This window comes from Furipterus horrens, unplaced genomic scaffold (assembly GCF_987537825.1).
Source record: "Furipterus horrens unplaced genomic scaffold, mFurHor1.1.pri manual_scaffold_7, whole genome shotgun sequence".
Classification (NCBI taxonomy): Eukaryota; Metazoa; Chordata; class Mammalia; order Chiroptera; family Furipteridae; genus Furipterus; species Furipterus horrens.
In genome coordinates, this window is record NW_028327177.1 from 37,464,151 (window position 1) to 37,483,632 (window position 19,482).

Sequence of the window (19,482 nt, forward strand, 5' to 3'; positions counted from 1 at the left end):
TATTTTTATCTAGTGGACGGTGGAGAGGGGAGGAAAGTTTGGAGGTGGTAGGCCATTCTCACCCTGGCTGGTTTGGCTCAGTGGATTGAGCGTCGGTCTGCGAGCTAAGTGTCGCTGGTTCGATCTTCCAGTCAGGGCACATCAGAGAAGGAAAACTCTGACTCCAAAAAACCTCCGCTGTCTTGAGGCATACCTCTTCAGGGGAAAGGCTAAGGGAGTAAACCCCGTCAGAAAATCCGGAGCCGGAGTCCCTAAGGCGGTTTGACGTTGGAGTCAATACCGGCAACTCCTGTGGCGCACCTGAGGCCAAGCTGTATTGACTTCGTCTTTCCCTTGGACCCTTCAGCTGCGAAGAGAGGGGGGGTCTGCTGCATGGGCAACAGCAGACCCTCCATATCACCCTGCCCAGGCTCTGTAGCTTCAGCTTCACTGGAGAGGACACTCCAGCGTCATCGCAAGATGTCGATTCAACACGGGAGGAGACAGATACCGTGTCACTCCCGAGTCGGACTGCACAGCCATTCTCGGCGGTGCAGATAGACTCTTAAGAAGCTACACCATCGTCTCTCGAGACGGACGGCTGCCGACGGTAGGCCGTTCTTGAGGAGCACAGGTGCAGAGGCGCGCTCATCCACTCCCCAACCCTACCCTTGGGTCGCGGGGGCGCGCATAGGGAAGTGCTCTCATTCACTGGCCCAGGTGCGCAGGGCCATGAATCCTGGTGCCCCTCAGACACTCCTCAACGGACATAAGATCAGTGCCCCAACGGGCACAGGGAGGGCCCACTGAACACGCAGAGGACCGTGGGCAGACACCCCTAGCCAGCTCCCGTGGGCACCGGGCCCCAGGCCGGAAAGCAGACAACTAGCGCAGGCTCTGTTTGTGCCCACCCAGACGGGTGAGGGAAGGTGGGCGGCTGCGGCACGGGAACAGCGGGCGGCAGCGACTCACAGATGCTCACTTCCACTGAGCACAAGTGTCCGCGGCCCTGTCCTAAGAGGAGAGAGACCAATTCCCAGAGCTCGGCTCAGCAGGACTAAGGGCACAGGCACGCCAGTGCAAAAACACCTCAGCCCGGGGACAATAGGCGCGCCAATCGAGGGGCAAGTTCTCAAGCCTCTCGCAGGCGTGCAGGGACTCGCGCAGGGACACCTCGGTGCGAACGCAAACTTGGAGCCACCTCTTCCCGGCAACAATAGGCGTAATCGAGGGGCAGGCTCTTGGGCTGCCTGCGCGTGCAGGGGCACATGTACAAGGACACCTCAGCTGGCTCCAGTGGGCAGCAAGGGAACGCGCTGTGCCGGCAACCTCGGGCGCGCGGCATTGCTGCAAGAAACAAGAACCTCTGAACTGCCACACTAGACCAGCTGCGGACGCAAAAAAAGAAAGCGACATGCCAAGGCTGAACTGAGTGAAAACATTCCTTTTTTTTTCCTTTCTTCTTTCTTTTTTCTTTTCTTTCTTTCTTCTTTTTTCTTGTTTTTTACTTTTTTTCTTCTTTCTTCTTTCTTTTCTCTCTTTCTTTCTTTTTTCTTGTTGTTGGGTTTTTTTTTTATTCCCCTTCCAAAAAAAAAAAGGAGAGAGGAGAAGAGGAGAGGAGGGGAAGAAAAAAGGAAAGGAAAAACAAACTATATCTCTAATGTGTTGCATATAACCTCCCCTTCTCATCCTTTCTCTTTAATTGTTGTTTATTTGTTCGTGTGTCTAGTTTAGCCCCCTATCACTCTAAATAATAGAATATAATTACTATATAAACCCAATACAATACAATCCCACTTTCTTACTATATTATGCATTTTTCCATCCTTTTCTTCTATTTTTATTAACATAACAATGTAAATATTACCTACTGGCTTGCATAGTCTCAACTATTATTAATCTATCACGCCCTCTATCAAAAATTATATTTTTCTTCCCTAAAAACAACTCTTATCTATTCTTCTTATAGTATAAAAGCTCTAATATCTTTACATTTATATTAATATGAGCTTGTTGGCTGACGATAGTGGGATAGAGGGTGGGGGATTTTTTTTTGAGGGTGTGGGTCTCCTGCCTGGGCTGTGTGTTTATGTTTTTAACAGAATCTCCACAAAAGAACTCAAGACAAAGTGGATAGAGTGACTCTGAATCAACTAGCCAGAAGGAAGATCCTACCAAAGAACATCTGAAATATAACCTGACAGCATAAACAAATGACATAAAGGGTAACCCAAGAACATTAGGCTCAGGAGATCAAGGAGACTGCACCACTGAAACTCCCAGATCTCCCATAAAGAATCTCACACCACAAAGGAGGGAAGTCAAAGCAGACCATACCCCCCCAAAAAAACAAATAAATAAATAAATAAAAACAAGAAGAATCCAACATGGTAAGACGCAAAAATAACCCCTCAATGAAAAGAAAAGAGGAATCCTCAGAAAGAGAGATAGATGAAATAGACATAGCCCAAATGTCAGACATGGAATTCAAAACAATGGTGGTAAAGAAGCTCAATATACTCGACATCCTTAAAATCAACTATGACAACCTCCAATGAAGTTACCAGCAGCTCCAAGAAAATTACAGGGAACTTGCAGAGAACTACACCAGCATAAAAATAGACATAGAAACTGTTAACAAGAACCAGGAAGAATTGAAGAATTCAATCTCTGAACTGAAAAACACAGTAGAATCAGTCAAAAGCAGACTAAATGAAGCAGAGGATTGGATTAGTGAGTTAGAAGATAGTGTAGAGAAAAACTCCCAGACAATACAGCAAAATGAAAAAAGATTGAAAAAATATGAACAAGATGTAAGGGAATTACAGGATAGCATGAGAAGGAATAATATCAGGATCATCGGAATTAGAGAGGGAGAAGAAAAGGAGCATGGAATTCAAAAACTGATAGGAGAAATAGTGACAGAAAATTTTCCCAACCTGATGACAGAAAAAGTTATACAAGTTCAGGAAGCACAGAGAGTTCCAATGAAGAGGAACCTCCCAAAACCCACTCCAAGGCGCATCATAATTAAAATGGCAACATTTCAAGACAAAGAGAGAATCCTAAAAGCAGCAAGAGAAAAACAGCAAATAACATACAAGGGAGCTCCGATAAGGCTATCAACTGATTTCTCAACAGAAACATTACAAGCCAGAAGGGAATGGTCAAAAATATTTCAAGCAATGAAAAACAAAGGCCTACAACCAAGAATACTCTACCCAGCAAGGCTCTCATTCAAAATAGAAGGGGAAATAAGGGGTTTCTCAGACAAAGGAAGACTAAAAGAATACATCTCCACCAAACCAACATTGCAAGAGATGCTAAAGGGAGTGTTCTAAGGAAAAAGAAGGAAAATAAAAAAAAGAGAGGAGAGGAACAGAGGTACAAATGGAAATGAATAAATACACGACAATAATAACCTTAAATGTAAATGGATTAAATGCTCCAATTAAAAGACATAGGGTAACTGAATGGATAACAAAACAGGACCCACATATTTGCTGTCTACAAGAAACACACCTCATAACAAAAGATTTACACAGACTGAAAGTAAAGGGATATAAAAAAATATTTCAAGCAAACGGACCAGAAAAAAAAGCTGGGGTAGCAGTCCTCATATCAGATAAAATGGATTTCAAAGCAAGGGCAATAAAGAGAGACAAAGAAGGACATTTCATAATACTTAAAGGAACAATCCATCAAGAAGATATGACATTGATAAACATATATGCACCCAATATAGGAGCACCCAAATACATAAAGCAAATACTAGAAGACCACAAGAAGGATATCAACAACAACACACTCATAGTAGGGGACTTCAACACTCCATTATCAACAATAGACAGATCATTCAAGCAAAGAAACACCAAGCATATATGGGCATTGAACAACACACTAAACCACATGGACCTAACTGATATATATAGAACTTTCCACCCCAAAGAAGCAAAATATACATTCTTTTCAAATGCACATGAGAAATTTTCAAAGACAGACCACATGATAGGACACAAAACAAGCCTCAACAAATTCAAGAAAATTGAAATCATATTAAGCATCTTTTCAGACCACTATGCCTTGAAACTAGAAATCAACCTCAGAGAAAAAAATCAAAGACACCCAAACTCATGGAGATTGAATAACATGCTATTAAGTAATGAATGGATTAACAGTGACATCAAAAAAGAAATCAAGAAATTTCTAGAAACTAATGATAATGAGCACACAACAGCTCAAAATCTGTGGGACACAGCAAAAGCAGTCCTGATAGGGAAGTTCATAGCAATACAGGCATATCTGAAAAGGATAGAAGAATCTCAAATAAAAAACCTAACCATAAAGCTACAAGAACTAGAACAACAACAACAAACAAAGCCTAGGGCAAGAAAAAGGAATGAAATCATCAAGATCAGAGCAGAACTAAATGACATAGAGACTAAACAAACAATCCAAAAGATCAACAAAACTAGGAGCTGGTTCTTCAAAAAAATAAACAAAATCGACAAGCCTCTAGCCAGGCTCATCAAGAAAAAAAGAGAGAAGACCCAAATAAACAAAATCAGAAATGAAAGAGGAGAAATCACGACTGATACTACAGAAATACAAATGATAGTTAGAAATTACTACAAACAACTGTATGGCAAGAAATTTGACAATCTAGAAGAAATGGACAAATTTCTAGAAACATACAACCTTCCAAAACTAAATCAAGAAGAAGTAGAAAGTCTCAACAGATCAATAACAAAGAAGGAAATTGAAACAGTAATCCAAAATCTCCCTGCACACAAAAGCCCTGGACCGGACGGCTTCACAGGCGAATTCTACAAAACATTCAGGGAAGAACTAACTCCTATCCTCCTCAAACTGTTCCAAAAAATCCAAGAAGAGGGGAAAATCCCAAACTCTTTCTATGAAGCCAGTATAATCCTAATCCCCAAACCAGGTCAAGACACAACAAAGAAAGAAAACTACAGCCCAATATCACTGATGAACATAGATGCTAAAATCCTCAATAAAATATTGGCAAACAGGATCCAGCAATACATTAAAAAGATCATACATCATGATCAAGTGGGCTTCATTCCAGGGATGCAAGGATGGTTTAATATTCGCAAATCAATAAATATAATACATCACCTAAACAGAATGAAAGACAAAAATAACATGATCATATCAATAGATGCAGAAAAAGCATTTGATAAAGTACAACACCCATTTATGATGAAAACACTCAGCAAAATGGGAATAGAGGGAGCATACCTTAACATAATTAAGGCTATATATGAGAAGCCTGAAGCCAACATCATACTCAATGGACAAAAACTGAAAATATTCCTCCTGAAATCAGGAACTAGACGAGGCTGTCCACTCTCTCCACTTCTGTTCAACATAGTGTTGGAAGTCCTAGCCACAGCAATCAGACAAGAAAAAGAAATAAAAGGCATCCAAATTGGGAAAGAAGAAATAAAACTATCACTATATGCAGATGACATGATAGTATACCTAGAAAACCCTATAAACTCCACTAAAAGACTACTCGATATAATAAGTGAATTTGGCAAAATAACAGGCTACAAGATAAATATACAGAAATCTAAGGCATTTCTGTACACCAACAATAAAATATCAGAGACAGAGATGAAAAAGAAAATACCATTTACTATAGCAACAAGAAAAATAAACTACCTAGGAATAAACTTAACCAAAGAGATAAAAGACCTGTACACTGAAAATTATGCAACATTTAAGAAAGAAATTAAGGAAGATACAAAGAAATGGAAGCAAATACCATGTTCTTGGATGGGAAGAATCAACATCATCAAAATGGCCATACTACCCAAAGCAATTTACAGATTCTATGCAATCCCTATTAAAATACCAATGACATATTTCACAGACCTAGAACAAATACTCTAAAAGTTCATATGGAACCAAAAAAGACCCCGAATAGCAAAAGCAATCTTGAGACAGAAGAACACAGCAGGAGGAATCACGATACCAGACATCAAACAATACTACAAAGCCACTGTGATCAAAGCAGTCTGGTACTGGCCTAAGAACAGACATACAGATCAGTGGAACAGAATAGAGAGCCCAGAAATAAACCCAGGCCTCTATGGTCAACTAATATTTGATAAAGGAGGAAGGAACATAAAATGGAGTGAGAAAAGCCTCTTTAACAAATGGTGCTGGGAGAACTGGATAGGGACTTGAAAAAAATGAAACTAGACCACCAACTTACACCACACATAAGAATAAACTCAAGATGGATCAAAGACTTAAATGTAAGCCATGACACCATAAAAGTCCTAGAGGAAAACATAGGCAAGAAAATATCAGATATCTCACGTAATAATTTCTTCACGGATACATCTCCTAAAGCAAGAGAAATAAAGGAAAAAATAAATAAATGGGATTACATCAAACTAAAGAGTTTCTGCTCAGCAAAAGAAAACATCAGCAAGATGAAAAGGAAATCAACCATACGGGAAAACATATTTGCCAATGACATCACAGACAGGGCACTGATTTCCAAAATATATAAAGAGCTGATACGACTCAACATCAAGAAAACAAACAACCCAATTAAAAAATGGGCAAAGGACCTGAACAAACACTTCTCTGAAGAGGACATACAGAAGGTCCATAGACACATGAAAAAATGCTCAACATCATTGGCCATCAGGGAGATGCAAATAAAAACCATAATGAGATACCATTTTACACCAGTCAGAATGGCCATTATCAACAAATCAACAAGCAACAAGTGCTGGCGAGGATGTGCAGAAACGGGAACCCTACTGCACTGTTGGTGGGAATGCAGACTGGTGCAGCCACTATGGAAAACAATATGGAATTACCTCAAAAGATTGAAAATGGAACTGCCTTTTGAACCAGCAACTCCACTATTAGGATTATACCCGAAGAATCTTGAAACACCAATTCAAAAGAACTTATGCACCCCTATGTTCATTGCAGCACTGTTTACAATAGCTAAGTGCTGGAAACAACCTAAGTGCCCATCTGTAGATGAGTGGATCAAAAAACTGTGGTACATTTACACAATGGAATACTATGTAGCAGAAAGAAAGAAGGTACTCCTGCCATTTGCGACAACATGGATGGAACTAGAGAGAATTATGCTTAGTGAAATAAGCCAGGCAAAGAAAGAACAATACCATATGATATCACCTAATACAGGAAACTGAAGAACAATACAAACAAAGGAACTAAATAGAACAAAGAGCAGAATAGCAGTCAATAGGGGGGAGGGGAGAGGGAGAGAAGGGGGATAAGTAAGGGAAGGGTTTAGTCGAGGAACGTGTATAAATGAGTCATGGACATGGACAACGGGGAGGGATATGATTGCAGGAGAGGGGGTGAGTTGGGTGGGGGAGAGAAATGGGGGAAAATGGGACAACTGTAATTGAAAAACCAAAAAAACCCAAAAAACCAAAAAACAAAACAATGATGTCGAATTGCATTTTTGTGTAGTGGGTTCATATTTTTCCTCCGCTCTGTACCCTTTCAAATGGTTTTCCCAAATATTTATTTAAATTGTTTTACATTATGGATATTTTAGTAATCTGAAGTTATTTTTGATTGGGAGAGTAATTGATGTTATTTTTAATAGTTACTAAAAACATTACATTTCACAGAAAAGGAAACTGAAGCTCAGCATCTATAAATATCTAGTAAATGGCAGGAGCCAAGATTCAATCCAAGGCCTATTTATGGATTTTTCCAGAATACCAGGTTATCTCCTGAAGGAGTAAACAAAAATTTCAGTCATTACACAAGAAGTGTCCTTTGTGATGTGATTTCTGTGTTCCCTAAGAGCTTACAGGAGGTGGGATCACTTTCTGCAAAAGTGATCGGGGAGGCTGGAGCTTAAAGGATGGAAAAGCTGGGAGTGGGAGCAGGGAGATGACAATGAACAAAAATGTGAAAATAAATAAAAATATGACCTGGAAGTATTGAGTCTGGCTGCCTTACACTAGTCTTTGTTGAGCACAGCAAAGACTCTGATAAAGAAAAAGAGTGCGGCAAAGCATAAGATGTAGATTTCAGTGGAGACTATTGATTCTAATCTTAAGAAATTTGGACTTAATTTGGGAGGTATCAGGGAGTCATCGAAAAATTTTTAGCAGGATTGGGTTTAAGAAAGATTCCACCAGTGGCATGTCTTAAGTAGGTTCTGTAGGACCAGAGGATGAGAAACTAATTTATTGGGGACAGGTGTCTCTTAAGTGAAACCTGTAAGAGAATGAAGGAATCAGGAGAAGATGGGAAGAAGCTAGGCAAAGAAAGGTTGAGCTAAAGTCTACTTTAAGTCTGATTCACCAAGAAAGCTCTGGCATGTGAATACACCTCAGAGCCTTTTTTCCTTCAATCCCTGGCTGAGACCAACCCAGACAATTCTGGGCAAGATGGTTCCCACTTGGTTGACTCCATGCTCAGGAGATGGATGAGCCCACAAGCACCAATACTCCCTGAAGGATGGGTCACTCTTCCCTAGGAGGCACCAGCCATGTCTATTATATGGTCTTATGAAGATGAATTGAAATGGTAGGAGTCTAAAATACCATATGTAGATATGAAAGATAATACCATCTAAACGTGTATAATGGCCGATAGGTAAAATAATAGCTTTCCAAATATGTCCACATTCTAATTTCTAAATCTGTGAATATGGTACATTTCATGGCGAAAGGAACTCTGCATAACTGAAGCTAAATATGTTAAGTGGGGGAGGGAGATTATCTGGATTAGCTGAATGGCCCCTACCTATTAACATGGTTCCATAAAAAGAGGAAAGCTTTTCCCAGGCTAAAGTCAGAGCTGGGACGTTGCTGGTTTTAAGATGTAGAAAAGGGGCCATGCACCAAAGAATGAACCATCCTCTAGAAGCTGCAGAAGGCGAAAACAAACAAACAAAAAATTTAAAACAAAACAAAACAAAATGAGTTTCCCCTAGAACTTCAGGAAGAAATTCAGCCCTATAACTGCATTAGCACAGGGAAACTAAGAACTATAAGATAATGAATTGCCTTGTTTTAATTTGTTATAGCAGTAATAAAAAATAATACAGTGACTAAACAATAAGAAATTGAAAAAATTTCCACAATTTTATAAAAAGGCTTAAAAATGGTATCAGCCTTGTTTTATCTCTCCATTTTAAATAGAATTAAAAATGCTTATCTTTTTCAGAATTCATAAACTAATTTTAAAGGTTACAGAAGAAACAATATCAATAAAATGACAGTAACAGGGCAATATATTATAAAGGTTAAGAAAAATATATCTTTAGTGAACCCCCAAAATTGCTAATGAAAGATGAAAAGGAAGAATATGCATTTATTTTTACTACATTAAAGACATATGTGCCAGCTCAACACAAACAGTAAATCTTTCTGTTTATATTTTGAGTACCTGCCTGAGATTCTTTTTCTTACTGAGGAAAAGGCAAAATTGTGAGCTATGTGGTCACCAGAGGGCGTCATGGGGAAGGCTGTCCCTCTCCTCCAAAGTTCCAGGAAGGCAAAGGTAGTGACTGTGAGTCTGGAAGTCCATGTTTCTTTGGTTAATCTGATCCGCTTGAAAATCAGGTATGAGAGTGGGAACAATTTTTTGTATTAGCATAAATACTTTCATTAAAATTCAAAAAGTATATTCCTATTTTGAATACAAAAATGCTAATTATTGTTTCTGTAAAAATAATGTAACTATTACATTATAGATTATTATTTTAAAATGTCGTGATTGTACAATATGACTTCAACTTTGTACAATACTTTCTACCATTTTCTTTCTATCTATTTCTCTAGCCAACAAGCCAAATTCAACACATTTTCTCTTTAGAAACATATTTCTATCAATGTTCACCAAATATTGATGGGTATTTCTGGGTGCTTCAGCCTTTTCCAACTACATATATCTTGTGTCAACTTTTTCCACTTAAAACAACGTATCACAACAGAATGACTGAAGAAGCAGATGTGAAAATGCAGCAGTTTTTAATTAATCCAGGCACTGAAGAGATTTTTTTTTAAACTGTAAATAATGTAACTTTCTCACAAATACATTATTTTGGAAAATAAAATATTTTTTTTCATAAAAACATTTCTGTTAATGTAGTAGTTTTGTCATTGCTTTAAACAATAAATGCATGATCAAAGATTTAAATGTAAGCCGTGATACCATAAAAGTCCTAGAGGAAAAAATAGGCAAGAAAATTTCAGATATCCCACGTAGCAACATTTTCACTGATATATCTCCTAAGGCAAGGGAAATAAAGGAAAGAATAAACAAATGGGACTACATCAAACTAAAAAGTTTCTGCTCAGCTAAAGAAAACATCAGCAAGATGCAAAGGAAACCAACCATATGGGAAAATATATTCGCCAATGACATCTCAGACAAGGGATTGATCTCCAAAATATATAAAGAACTCATACGACTCAACACCAAGAAGACAGACAACCCAATTAAAAAATGGGCAAAGGACCTGAACAAACACTTCTCCAAAGAAGACATACAGAGGGCCCATAGACATATGAAAGTATGCTCAACATCACTAGCCATCAGAGAGATGCAAATTAAAACCACAATGAGATACCACCTCACACCAGTCAGAATGGCAATCATCAACAAATCAACAAACAACTTGTGCTGGAGAGGATGAGGAGAAACGGGAACCCTGGTGCATTGCTGGTGGGAATGCAGACTGGTGCAGCCACTGTGGAAAACAGTTTGGAATTTCCTTAAAAAACTAAAAATGGAACTGCCTTTTGAACCAGCAATTCCATTGCTAGGATTATATCCAAAAAATCCCGAAACACCAATTCAAAAGAGCCTATGCACTCCAATGTTCATAGCATCACTATTTACAATAGCCAAGTGCTGGAAACAACCTAAATGCCCATCTGTAGATGAGTGGATCAAAAAACTATGGTACATTTACACAATGGAATTCTATGTAGCAGAAAGAAAGAAGGAACTTCTACCATTTGCAACAACATGGATGGAACTAGAGAAAATTATGCTTAGTGAAATAAGCCAGGCAACAAAAGAAAAATACCTTATGCTGTCACCTATTACAGGAAACTAATGAACAACACAAACAAATGAGCAAAATTGAACCAGAGGTATGTAAACAAGAAGTAGACTAACAGTAACAAGGGGGGCGGGGGGGAGGAAAAGAAAGGTGTAAGGGGAAGGGTCAAGTAAAAAAAAAAAAAAATATATATATATATATATATATATATATATATGAATGACCCACAGACAGGGGCAACTGAGTGGGGACTAAATGTGGGGGAAGGGAGGGACAGGGTGCAGGGAAACAAGAGGGCTAAAAAAGTGAGACAACTGTAATGGAAAAACAAACAAAAAATTTTTTTAGTGGGGGAAAAATGAAAATATGAAGAATGGAAATGCCAGTTCAGTGAACATTAGGACAAAGATTTTCCTTCACGTTGTATATTTTTCTCCCTATTTGATCTCTCCAGAGTTTGGCATTCTAAACAAGTAAGTAATGACATAAGTTTCTTTGCATAGAACTAATAAGACCAGTTGTCAACAGAGGTTCCTTTTTTTTTTTTTTTTTGACCATGTCTTTGACTGGAATGTCAAGCCTAAAGGAAACATACGTGGGCTCAGATTGTTACCAAAAAGCCCTGAGGAACTGGGAATGACTTTCAAAGGTAATAAAAGCCCGTGAGATAAAAGGCCTGGTACCATGGTTGGTTGTGCGGTCCACAGCAATCTTTCCAGGGAAGGAACGAAGGTTTTTTTCCTGAAAGATGGCTAGAAGGGACCTTAAGGCACAAGGAAAAACCAGAAAGACTTGGAAAAAACAGGTGTGTACAGGCAAGGATGAATGCCAGATATGTGGCTCAGCTTCTGTGCCCTGAAGAACAGACTGAAGGTCAACCCAAATATTCCTTGGGTAAGTTCCAGCAAAGCAGAACTAAAGATCATAAGTGATCATTTGCTGCTCTTGTTATGTTTATGCAAACGAACAGGATAAATTAAAAATGGACTTAATGTAGTCCCTTTAAAGACAAGGAGGGTAACCTTAGGGAGAAAAATTATTATTCAAGGAAAATCACAATGATCAGTAGTAGAGTATAAAACAGGGCAACTAACCGTCTTAAAAGTTTCTTCTCATTTAAAATATGGTTTCAGTTGAAAATTAAACCATGTCTGTGATATCATCAAAGATATTCAAGTTGCAAGCAAATAGAATTTCAAATGCCTTGCAACTAGATGTCTTCCCAATAAGACAGTCTTACAGATTTAGAGACTTGTTTGTGGGTTATGTTACATAAATTAACACGTGTTTTTTGTTTTCAAAGGACATAAGCCTATGATCGCATTACCTGAGTGATTATCTGTACGCATAAGCCTCACTTAATCCTCTCTGCAGCGCTGCCTCCTGAGACTCAACGGTTTGGCTGAACTAAATGGCTGGGTTGGGGAAGAATGGGGTGGTCTGTGGGCTTCACTTTAAAACGGGTTTCTCTTTTCTATCCTAATGGCTTGGACAGAAAAGGCCCAGAGGTCTGAGAGGGGGAAAACCTAAACTATTTACCTCAGCCCAAACTAAGTATAATGGGCAAAGGGGTTTTGGACAGGTGAGATGTGCCTAGCACACCTTCTTACAAAGAAGCCTTTTTTTTTTTTTTCCTAATATGGAACATTGAAAAATTAATCCCTGCCTTCTGTCATCTAGTAGTTATGGATTGAATGATGTCTTTTAACCCTTTTCGCCAAATCTGTTGCCCCCAGAACACAACAAAGACACCAGTCTGTTAAACCAAGCATGCCGTTGACCGGAGACAGCCAACTGACCTGGAGTCTGCACGATCCTTCCCCATGTGGGAAGGCCACCCTCCCCTCCACACCCCCACTCTTATTAGGGTTTTCTGGACCCAAGGGTAGGTAGGACGACGACCATGTCCAGCTTGAAGCAGCTAGAGGAGCTTGAGACCTTCGCCCATTGTCCTTTACAAGATTACAAAGGGTCCTAATATTTGAGAGGGGGGGGTAGTTAATTTTTACGAACCAGGGGTATGGACTTGGGGGGGATTGCTGGGGGAGGGGGGTGCTGGGTGGAGGGGAGCAAGGGGGAGAAAATTGGAACTGTTGTAACAATATAATCAATAAAAAACATTTAAAAATAAATAAATAAATGCATGTAAATGCATATAAATTTTTATGAGTTTTAATTCTTAACACAGTAAATATTAATAGATATAATCTACATAAAGCAAAGTTTCTATAATTTTTAAGATTATAAAGGGGCCCTGAGACAAAAAAAAAGAGACAACTTTTATCCCAATGATTCCTAAATGTATAACACTAAATAAGATGTTTTTCATGAGCCAGAACTCATATAAACATGTTTAACAGACAACTCAAAATAAACCAAAAGAGAACTCTTGATGCTACCCCAACCTGCCAAATTTGCTCTTCACCAGTTTTTCTAACTTTGGTAAATGGCACCACAGTTCACTTAGGTTCTCATCCCCCAAACCTGAGTCATCACTGATTGATCTCTTCTACAACTTCCCAGATCCAACCCATAACAAGTTCCACCAATACTACTGCTAAATATATTCCTAATCATATGCTTCTCACCACCTTCACAACTATCACTCTTAGCGCAAGGTGTTATCATATTCCCTTGGCATCTTAAAATTAAAAAAAAATCCATACTGAGTAAGGTTTACCAAGGGTAGCTATAGAAAATAAGATCATCATCATCATTGTCATCATCACTGAAATAAAAGCAGAATCCAAATACTTTATACAATATCACCAGATTTTATGTTTAAATATAGTTTTTAATCATTTTCTCTAACCAAATTCAAAATCCTTTAACTCAAAAAAATAAGTGATATTACATATTTCATATAACTTTCATTAAAAAAATCTAAGCATATAAGACTATGAGCCAAGATGGAGGCGTAGACAGACATGCTGCATCTCCCTCCACAACTAAGAAGGAATACAACTACCTCAAAACTAGAAACAACCAGAAGTTCCAGAAAATCAAACTACATGGAAGTCCAGCAAAAAAAAGATATAAAGAAGAAATACTCATCCAGACAGGTAGGAGAGGCGGAGCTGAGGTGGAGAGGATGCAGTGTGGTGGTGGCAGTGGCGGCAGCAGGGGTGGGCCAGCAGAAAGCGAAGTCACATGTTTTAAATGGTCAGGAAGGACACCTGGGGAGTGTTTCCAGCTCCTCACCAAACCTAGCAGCTCACGGTCCCAACACCGGGGAAAATCAAGCCTCATTTCTTCTGACTGTGCAGACCAGTGGGGGTTGGGGAGGAAGCAGAGACTGCCGGTCTCATCAGAGTCCACTTGTTTAAAGGGCCCCCACAGTCCTAGAACGTCCGCAAACCCACCCACTCTGGGAATGACAGCCAGGGCAGAAGTTAGAGGGGTGCCAATCCGGTGTGGAGGTGGGAGAGGTGCCTTGAAAAGGGGCAAGTGCTGGGTAGGTGGCATTGTTCCCTCTTGGAGCCTTCCCCCACATACAGCGCCACAATGTGGTGAAACGGGTCGCCCTGTACTGATGAATCCATATGTAAGAGGAGTGAGAGCTCTACTTGGAATGCAGAGGTGAACAAACACCGGAGCCTGTCAGAATGAGGAGACAGAGAAGTATGGCCCAAAAGGGGGAACGGATCAAGGTCCCAGTGGAAGAACTAAGCGATGAGGAGATATCCAACCTAACAGATGAGGAGATAGACAACCTAACACACAGAATTCAAAACATTGGTGATAAAGATGCTCACAGGCTTGACAGATATGCTTGAGTATGGTAAACGCATAAGAGAAGAAGTGAAGGCTATGCTAAGTGAAACGAAGGAAAATCCACACAAAACCAATGGTGAAGGGAAGGAAACCGGGGTTCAAATCAATGATTTGGAACATAAGGAAGAAAAAAACAGTCAACCAGTGCAGAATGAGGAAGCAAGAATTGAAAAAATGAGGAAAACTTCCCAAATTTTTCGAAGGAGATGGACATACAGGTCCAGAAAGCATGGAGGGTCTCAGGTGAACTGGACCCAGAGGGGACTACACCAGGACACATCATGAGTGAGATGCCAAAGGTGAAAGATAAAGACAGAGTCCTGGGGGCAGCAAGAGAGAAGTGGAGAGTTGCCTACAGGGGGCTGCCTATAGGACCATCTGCTGATTTCTTAGAAGACACTTTGCAGGCAGGAAGGGACTGGCAAGCAGTATTCAATGTGATGAAAGGCAACCTGCAACCAGGATTACTCTATCCAGCAAAGTTATTATTTGGAATGGAAGGGCAGATGAAGTGCTTCCCAGACAAGGTGAAACTAAAGGAGCTCATCATCACCAAGCCGCCATTATATGAAATGTCAAAGGGACTTACTTAAGAAAAAGAAGATCAAAACTATGAACACTAAAATGAAAACAAACTCACAACTATCAGTAACTGAATCTAAAAAACAAAAACAAAATCCAACTAAGCAAACCAGAACAGGAACAGAATCATAGGTATGGGGATTATTTGGAGGGTCATCAGCTGGGAGGCAGAAGGGGGAGAAATGGGGTTATGGTGCAGGGACTAAGAAGCATAATTGGTTGGTAAAAATAGGCAGAGCGGAAGTTAAGAATAATATAGGAAAGGGTGAAGCCAAAGAACTTACATGCATGACCCATGGACATGAACTAAGGTGGGGTGGGATTGCTGGAGGGAAGTGGGGTACTGGGAAGAGGGGAGCAAAGGGGAAAAATTGGGACTACTGTAACAATATAATCAATAAAATATACTTAAAAATCTAAGTATAAAAAATTAAAAGTTTTGAAATGATAGCACCAAATAAATTGTATTTGAACATTTTTTGTTTCAAAAACTTTTTCATGTAGACAGTGGATTAAAACTTAAATTCTATATGTTCTTTTTATTAAATGTATAGTTCAACTTACCTTGTCAAGTTCATCTGAAATTGCAATACCTAGGATTCAAAAGAGATTTACAAAAATGTTTTAGAAGCAATCTTTAATGACCTAATGTTAAAAACAAAGTCAAAAGCTCTATTTGTAAAACTAGTGTGTTTCCCATTCTATTTTTTTCTTTTTATTAGTGCTTCAAAATAATGTGATACATCCTTTCTACTAATGAAAACAAAATAGGAATTTAAGTCAACTATGACAGTAGGAACTGCTGAAATAATGTAAATGATGCAACAAAGATAAAACAAATACCATACAGCTCGTTAGATGCAGAGCTGATGTACAAAGATATTTGTAGGTATGTCGTTGGCAGCCGTCCGTCTCGAGAGACGATGGTGTAGCTTCTTAAGAGTCTATCTGCACCGCCGAGAATGGTTGTGCAGTCCGACTCAGGAGTGACACGGTATCTGTCTCCTCCCGTGTTGATGACGCTGGAGTGTCCTCTCCAGTGAAGCTGAAGCTACAGAGCCTGGGCAGGGTGATATGGAGGGTCTGCTGTTGCCCATGCAGCAGACCCCCCCTCTCTTCGCAGCTGAAGGATCCAAGGGAAAGACGGAGTCAATACAGCTTGGCTTCAGGTGCGCCGCAGGAGTTGCCGGTGTTGACTACAACGTCAAACCGCCTTAGGGACTCCGGCTCCGGATTTTCTGTCGGGGTTTACTCCCTTAGCCTTTCCCCTGAAGAGGTATGCCGCAAGGCAGCGGAGGTTTTTTGGAGTCAGAGTTTTCCTTCTCTGATGTGCCCTGACTGGAAGGTTGAACCAGCGACACTTAGCTCGCAGGCCGACGCTCAATCCACTGAGCCAAACCAGCCAGGGTTATTTGTAGGTATGTAGTCTTTACGTTATGAAGACAATCAAGTACAACTTAGCCCATTACATTTTGTTCTTGCTTATGAATTGACTTAAGAGTCCTACAGTGATAAAATATTAAAGAAGAATGGTGGCTAGAGATAATTTATTTTAATTTCTTTATTTTAGAGATGAGGATACTAACTAGAGAGTTTCAAGAATTTGTCCCACAGTCTCAGATTGACAGCTTCTTAAGCCAATAAATTATTCTTCCCCACAATTTCCACACATTCCTCACTGTATATCAGCTTAATTTCTGTTTTTACCATTTCTCCAAAATTGTTGTAACTCAGTAATGTAAAAACGTTAGTCACTGAATCTATCTCTCTGTGATGATAGGCACTGCTCAGCTCACTCTCTTCCTTGAAATGCTGTCCTCTCTCTTCTATTCTCCCGTTTTGTCTCCTTACAGAAATCCTCTTCTTGGAAAGGAGCCCTTTCCTGAAATGCCAAGGGTTCTTTGCTGAGTTTTCTTTTCAGCTGATATACTTCCCTTGGTTATTTAACCCCTACCACTGACATCTTTATTTCTCTATATGGTGATAACTAGCAAATCTTTTTCTCCAGCAAAGACTTCTTTCTGAGCTAGTTGCTGAATTCCTCTTGGCATTTCAGTCTCAACACGTCAGGCTAAACACGTCACCCTCCCTTCATACCACTTCTCCCTTTTTTTGAATGATGTTTTACCTAATGATGAACACAAGCACTGTGGCCAGGCCCTGGAGTTCGTGTGGCCAGTCATCAGATTTGGGGCACAGGGCACGGGAATACAGTGCCAAACACCACTGTGGGTGTGCAAAGAGACAAGGAAAGTCCTAAGGTCTAAAGTCCAAGGGAACACAGAGAAAATAAGAACAAGGTTGAAGCTAAAGTTCAGCAGTCTATAAAGTACAAGGTAGAATGAACTGGGCCATTAAAAAGAACCTGGAAACAGTCTCAAGAAAATATGCCAGAGTGAATATCCTCTCACATGCTCAGGCAAAGAATGTCTGTGGCAGGTGCTTTATGAGTTTCTAGACCATCTCCCACTCCACTAATCTAATAAATCAATCACCTCAGTAAATGGCACCATCCTTCCCCTTGTAGATTAAACTAGAAACACAGGTGTATTTGAGACTCATTCTTTATAGCAATATTCTATAAAATTCTTTTTTGGTAAAAGTTATTGGTAGCTTATAATTTTATGTGTTTGCACTAAAAGAGAGTCTAGTTACTGCTTTGGGAATTCTGGGTGACCTAAGCTTAACAATTACTCAAGGACTTGCTATACTTAATATTTTCTTCAAACAATTCAAGGAGAGAGTGCTCCAGGAAGGAATAGCATTGCAGCTGGCCGGCATCAGTACTGTGTGTGGTGGGAACTTTGAGATGTAATGGATTTGCAGTTATGAGAGTATATGTGAAATCAGTACGAGATCCCAAAGCTCCCGAGCAATTACAAACATTTATAAAGGTCTAAAATAAGTACACTTTTATGAATGTTTGGGTTTAGAAATATATAAAATTATAGTCACTTGGAATAACTCAGATTTCAAGATAATGTAGGAATTTTATAGAACACCAAATGGTTTATGTCACAGTCTACAATATATTAATAGTTATTCCAGTTTATAAAAACCAAAATTATATTTTAAATGCTTATATTTACATTTAATACAAAAGGTTCCTTTCCAATATGAATTCAAGATTAAAATAAATATATTGTATAAAAATAAATATTTAAAGTACTTAGTCTGTTTTAAAAGAGGGAGATAGTAGATATATTTAAAAAATTATCTTTCTCATCTAAAGTCATAAACCTTAGATACACAGAATTATATAACTCATGATTTCATTGTCTGAAGCGCTCTTGATTTTTTTAACTTTTTACATTAATGCCCTTGGCCCTGCAAAAAGTTTTCTCATATTTTTAGAAAGCTACCTGTTGATCTTTCTTTTACATCTCAGTTTATGAATCCATTATTCATAAAGATAGCAATAATATTTTATCTATCTAGACTGTAGCCAAGAATTAGCAAGTGAGTCAAAGGCATTTGAATAATCAAAATTTGTATCACATAGAATGTGCCCATCACTCATATGCTAGCTCCTCGGATCCTCATCTATTCTCTGCCACTCTCAACTTTAGCAGCTCTCAGAAGCTGGTTTACAGAGCCAAGAAATGTTACCAGTGAAAAAATGGAGATGAAGACATACTAGAAAATTATGGGTCCCAGAATAAAACTCAAACTATATAAATGGGAAACTTGCCTTAGGGAAGGAATTATGCCTCTAATTTGTTCCAAGTGTTTGGTCTGACATATTTTGTCCAGATACCTACTGTTATATATTTTTAACATTTACATATTTTGATTTTGTCTAATAATTATCTTAATAAATCTCCATTCTACTGTATATAGTTCTTTCTGCACCTTATTTTCAATGTCAAATTACCGAAGGTATTTTTCACTTTTTGTTATTTCACTTTTAATCAAAGCCTAAATTGAGTAAAAGCAGTTGAACGAATTTTAAAGAAACACTTCTTTACAGAAGCATGAAGCTCCAGTGGGAACCATTTACAATGAGTAGCCAGACTACTTCTCTTAGTGCCTGCTGCAACATTCACAGCTATTCATTAACTTTTAAAAGCCATCATATTTTAAGA

The 19,482-nt window shown here is 39.1% G+C and overlaps 1 protein-coding gene across 1 annotated transcript in view; it reads right to left on the reverse strand.

Moving 5' to 3' along the window:
• Positions 1 to 19,482, reverse strand: part of CUNH8orf34 (chromosome unknown C8orf34 homolog) — a 326,713-nt gene that overhangs the window by 237,022 nt on the left and 70,209 nt on the right. Inside the window, 1 exon segment of the mRNA XM_090284894.1 lies at positions 15,962 to 15,990. Coding sequence (XP_090141020.1) covers positions 15,962 to 15,990 — 29 coding nt within the window.